Source organism: Oryctolagus cuniculus, chromosome 1 (assembly GCF_051225735.1).
Source record: "Oryctolagus cuniculus isolate XC-2025 breed Fujian yellow rabbit chromosome 1, ASM5122573v1, whole genome shotgun sequence".
Lineage (NCBI taxonomy): Eukaryota > Metazoa > Chordata > Mammalia > Lagomorpha > Leporidae > Oryctolagus > Oryctolagus cuniculus.
Genome location: NC_142867.1, coordinates 236,510,677 through 236,515,745, shown reverse-complemented (window position 1 = coordinate 236,515,745; position 5,069 = coordinate 236,510,677). Strand labels below are relative to the sequence as shown.

The 5,069-nt window shown below is 67.4% G+C and overlaps 1 protein-coding gene across 1 annotated transcript; it reads right to left on the bottom strand.

Moving 5' to 3' along the window:
* Positions 1 to 1,082: 1,082 nt before the first annotated feature.
* On the bottom strand, positions 1,083 to 5,069 carry LOC138846226 (ficolin-2-like). The gene is made up of 6 exons (XM_070061469.2): positions 5,062 to 5,069; positions 4,896 to 4,977; positions 2,436 to 2,565; positions 1,719 to 1,836; positions 1,414 to 1,427; positions 1,083 to 1,330 (listed from the first exon to the last, which is right to left on the bottom strand). Exons 1-6 carry the CDS (start codon positions 5,067 to 5,069, stop codon positions 1,083 to 1,085), a joined length of 600 nt encoding a protein of 199 aa, XP_069917570.2.

Sequence of the window (5,069 nt, the reverse complement as noted above, 5' to 3'; positions counted from 1 at the left end):
GGGTCCTCTGCGGGGGAGGGGCGGCCTGGGCCTGGGGTGCGGCCCCCGTGGAGTCCTCTGGAGGCTCCCTGAGAAGTGGACGCAGCTAGAGCTGTCGGAGGGGGCCCGGAGCTCGCGAGCTGTGCCCCCGCCTCCTCTTCCTCCGGCCCCCCTGCATCCGGGCTCAGCCTCATCCCGCTCCTCCGGTGCCCCCCACCCCGCTGCCCACTCTGGGCACCCGCACCCGGGCCAAAGGCTCTGTGTGGCCGAGGTGGTGCCCAGAACCTCCTGTCTCACCACGGCTGCTCAGGCTCCTGATGGGCGGGGCCTGCCCGGTCGCTTGCTGGGGGCCTGGGTGCGGTGGGCTGGGCAGAGGGGCGGGCAGAGCCCAGCACTGAAGGAGGGGAAGCTTCATGCCCAGGGCCCTGTGGAGACCCCAGCCCCACATTCCCTTGATGGGGCCCTGCGGGGACCCCAGCCCCATATTCCCCTGATGGCCAAGGGCCCCCGGCCACCCAGCAGAAGCCACTTCTGTGTTCCCTCCCTCCTGCCCGGGTGACCCCGAGGCGGGGCACGAGCCCAGCTTGGGGGCCGTGGGCTGGGGAGGTCCAGGGAGAATGAGCAGGGTCCCCCTGCCAGGCCCACTCCAGCAGGAGGGCTCTGCCCACCGTGCACCCCCCTCCCCCTGTGTCCATCATACCATCACCCCAGGACCACAGCAGGCCGGGTCAGTCCCGGAGGGGACCCAGGAGAGCAGGCGGCAGTGGGCAGTGTGGGTGAGTGGGTGGGGCTGGGCCCGGCGACCAGGGGCCTTGGGCAGTCCCCGTGGTCTCTGTGGCTTGAAACCTGTGAAGGCTGGTGGAGGCCAGCCTGAGGGCCCTAATCCAGCCGCAGGGCCAGGTCTCAGGGCAGCAAGGGGCAGGCCTGGGGCCGAGCAGGGGGTGGGAGCTGGGCCCGTCGGCCTGGGAGCTGAGTGGGGGTCTTCACTGGCAGCAGGCGCTGCAGCTGGGGGCCTGGGGTGCTGTGCAGCCCGGCAGGTGATGGGGAGGGTCTGGGAGTCCCGGCCGTGGGGGCAGCAACAGGATCCCGCGTGGGCCCCCGGGCTAGGCGGGCTGCACCTTCATCTCCGACCCCCACAGCTGTGGCTGTAGCCTCTCCCGAGCGCCAGCTACGTTGTTGGCAAAGCTGCCGTGGGAGCCGCCGAGGGAGCAGCCGTCCAGGTTGGACACGTGGCACGCCCCGTTCCCCCAGGCCCCCCGGTACCGCTGGGCACAGCTGGCAGAGCTCCGGTGGGAGTCCTGGACTGTGGCGGAGGAGGGCCGGTCGCTGTGGGGTGTCAGCAAGCCGTCTGCTCAGGGGACACGTGTGGTATTTCACACTCATTGGGTCTGGTGCGCAGCCGCCACGCACAGGTGCACACGCCGTGCACTGCACAACTCCCAGGGGCACTGCTCAGACCACAGAAGCCTCAGCCCCAGAGGGGCCGGGCCACAGCACAGGGAGGGGCTCCTGCTGCACAGGGTGGGAACAGAGGCTCTGACAGCGTGGACGTGGACGGTCACTCGGGGCCATCGGCATCAGTAGGGGCCGTGACCAGTCCACGAGCTGAGCCTCAGCATGACCTCTGGTTGTGGGTGGAGAGACCCAGGTTAGGTCACCACCCTACCCACACAGAGGGGGCGGAGCCAGGAGGCACTGCGGGAGGCCCCGCCCCCCCACTCACCGGCGCTGCCCCCGACAAAGGCCCCAGGACCAGCGCACACGTCTCGGCCTCGCTCGCTGTCTTTAATGAGCCGTACCTGGCAGTGTGGTGGTTGCCCTCGAAGTCCACCAGGTCCACGCTCAGATCGCTGGTCCCTGCCGGGGAGGGGCGGGGGGCAGAGGTCAGCGGGAGGGGCCCTGGGCCTGCTGTCCCCGCAGGAAGTCCCTTGGTGGGTGAGGGACGGGAAAGCCTGCACCCCAGGTCTGTCTCCTGCCCCGAGACCCCGCCCTCTCCTTGTGCAACGGGGACAAAACGCGGCTCCCACAACGGGCACAGTCCTGGGATGGACGGAGAAGCCCCCGGCAGCCCCCTGGGAAGCTCGGAGCCTCCCTCAGCCCGGCCCCGCCGGGCCCAGCCTGGGGCACCTGGAAGAGCAGGGGGGCGGAGGATGGACGCGCTGTCCCCTGAGGCGGCAGGTGGCTCAGGGCTGGAGCGGGACCCCAGCCCCAACCCCAACGGCCTCCCACGGCCTCGTCTGTTGGGTGTGAGAACCAATGGCCCCAACACCAGAAGGAGTCGCAGCCAGGACGTCCTAGCATCCCGGGAGCCCTGGCAGGGAGCACACGGCCTGGGATGGCACAGGGAGGCCCCAGCGCCAGGGTCTGAGCCTTGGGGGTGGGCAGCAGGGGTCGCCTGATCCAGGGGAGGGCATGGCCCCTGGGTTCCCACCCCACCAGGTCCGGCCAGGCCCTACCCTGGGCGGTCAGGGCGTGGATGTGGTCATTCCCCAGCCAGAACTCCCCCAGCTGACTGCCAAAGCCCTGCTTGTAGGTGGCCCAGTCCCGGTAGAAGTCCACGGAGCCGTCCACCCTGCGCTGGAAAACCTGAGGGCAGCGGGGGGCTCGGGAGCCGGGGCCCAGGCGGACGCCGCAGTGCCAGGCCCCGGTGGGCGATGCAGAGATGGGGTGGGGGGGGAAAGAGGGAGGGAGAAAGGGAGGGAGGAGAGGGAGGGGGAGGGGAGGGAGGGACAGGGAGGAGGAGGGAGTGGGGGAGGGGCAGGGCTCTCCCGAAACAGCTCAGGAGCCGTGGACGTGCCAGGCCCGCACGGGCGAGCCTGGCTGGGGGCAGCAGGCTCTGGGGGTGCAGAACGGGCCCTCTGCTCGTGGGGGCCAGGAGGCCTTGGGGCCAGTGGCTGGAGGCCCCCCGTGTCCTGCCCGGTGCCCTGGGCGGGTCGGGGTCCCCAGCCGTCACAGCGGGGCACACATGGTGGAGACTGAGTCGCATCTGGGGCACCAGCACCAAGAAGCCAGAGCCTGGACTCCGCGAGCTGCCACCCCGACAACCCAGCAGAGGACGCGCGCATCCATCTTTGCAAGCAGCAAGACAACGCCCCGAGTCACCGGGATCGCAGAAGCGGAGCAGCACCCGGCGGCGAGGGCTCCGTGTGGCCGTGCCGGGGCTCAGCCGGCGGCGCGCACGAGCCCCCGGCGCTCCGCTTCCCGCCGGCTCCCTGCCAGGCGCCCGGGAAAGCAGCGGGGGATGCTCAGGGCCCTGCCTGGCTCAGCCCTGGCCGTGACGGCCATCCGGGGAGTGACCCAGGGGCTGGAAGACCGCCCTCTCCCTCTCTTTCTCCCTCTCTCCCTCTCTCTGTCTCTCTCCCTCTCCCTGTCTCTCTCTCTCTGTCCCTCTCCCTCTCTCTGTCTCTCTCTCCCTTTCTCTCTCTCTCCCTCTCTGTCTCTGTCTCTCTGTCCCTCTCTCTCCTTCTCTCTGTCTCTCTCTGTCTCTGTCCCTCTCCCTCTCTCTCTCTGTCTCTGTCTCTCTGTCCCTCTCTCTGTCTCCCTCTCTCTGTCTCTCTCTCTCTGTCCCTCTCTCTCTCTCTCTCTCTGTTTCTCTCTCCCTCTCTCTGTCCCTCTCTCTCTCTGTGTCTCGGTCTCTGTCTCTCCCTCTCTCTCTCTCTCTCTGTCTCTGTCTCTCTCTCTCTGTCAAATAAATCAACAAGCACAGGGCATTCAGGAGTCACTCTGGCTCCCGGGCCACGGCCCCTGCTCCGCGAGCACAGCCGTCAGGAGACCCCCGCTCCCCTGGGGAGCCTCCTGGCAGGGTGGAGGTCTTTATTTTTTTTTTTAAGATTTATTTATTTATTTGAAAGTCAGAGTTACAGAGAGAGAGAGGCACAGAGAGAGAGAGAGGTCTTGTATCTGTTGGTTCACTCCGCAAATGGCTGCAATGGCCGGAGCTGGGCTGATCCAAATCCAGGAGCCAGGAGCTCCATCCGGGTCTCCCACGTGGGTGCAGGGGCCCAAGCACTTGGGGCGTCTTCTACTGCTCTCCCAGGCCACAGTAGAGAGCAGGATGGGAAGTGGAGCAGCCGGGACTTGAACCTGTGCCCATACGGGATGCCGGCGCGGCAGGGGGCAGCTTTACCTGCTGTGTCACAGCGCCCACCCCGGGCTGAGGTCTTTGACGTAGTGAATGAGTGACCAACTCACGGAGCCAACCAGGAGCTGGAAAACTGGAGTCCTGGGACTGGCGCCTCCCCTGCGGCCACCCTGGTGCAGACCGTCCCCGCGCTGTCCCCGTCACCCTCAGGGCTCTAAGAGGCAGGGGCGAGGCTTCCTGCTGCGCGCCGGCCTCACGGCTGGGGGAGAGGAGGCCGATGAGTCCTGCGCGCCTGGGGTCTCAGAACACACACAAGGAGACAGGCACACGCGGCCTGACGTCACGGGCCGGCATTGCCGCGCCCTGAGAGCGGGAGGTGGCTGTGCAGGAGACCCACGCACGGGCAGACTGAGCCCAGAGCCCGTGGCCTCTGCTGCTCCGTGCACACACACACACACGCTCACGCATGCACACACACAAGCAGTGCCCACAACCCACACACGCGCACACATGCTCACACACATGTGCATATACACGCATGCACACACTCGCACATGCACCCACGTGTGGGATGCTCACAATGCACACACACACATATGGTCACACAGTCACACAATGCATGTGTGCACACGCATGAACACTCATGTATGTGCACACACTCGCAATGCACCCATGTGTGTGATGCTCACAATGCACACACGTGTGCGATGCGTGTGCACATGCACCTGTATTTCTCACCCTCATTTGGTTCAGCGAGGGAGCCCCAGCTGGGCGATGTCTCCCCGACACCTGTACACCTCCCGCCACGGCCCGGTCCAGAGGAGGAGGATTGCACAGCAGCGCCCCCTGCAGGCTTCCGGGTGCTCAGCACCGCCTCTCGGCCCGACACGCGCTGATGCCACAGGCAGGTGGGGTCCCTGCGGGAGGGGGAGGAGGGGGGAGGGGGAGGGGGGAGGGGGAGGGGCCCGGGCTGCAGGCTGCGGTGCACACGGGGAACGGACCTGGCCAT

Excerpts from the sequence above, each read along its gene's own strand:
- LOC138846226 (XM_070061469.2), bottom strand. Across the intron at positions 2,566-4,895 it reads AGCCTGCAGGGGGCGCTGCT|GTTTTCCAGCGCAGGGTGGA; the intron begins GTGCAATCCTCC and ends CGCTGCCCTCAG. Across the intron at positions 1,837-2,435 it reads CCACGCCCTGACCGCCCAGG|GGACCAGCGATCTGAGCGTG; the intron begins GTAGGGCCTGGC and ends CCTCCCCGGCAG.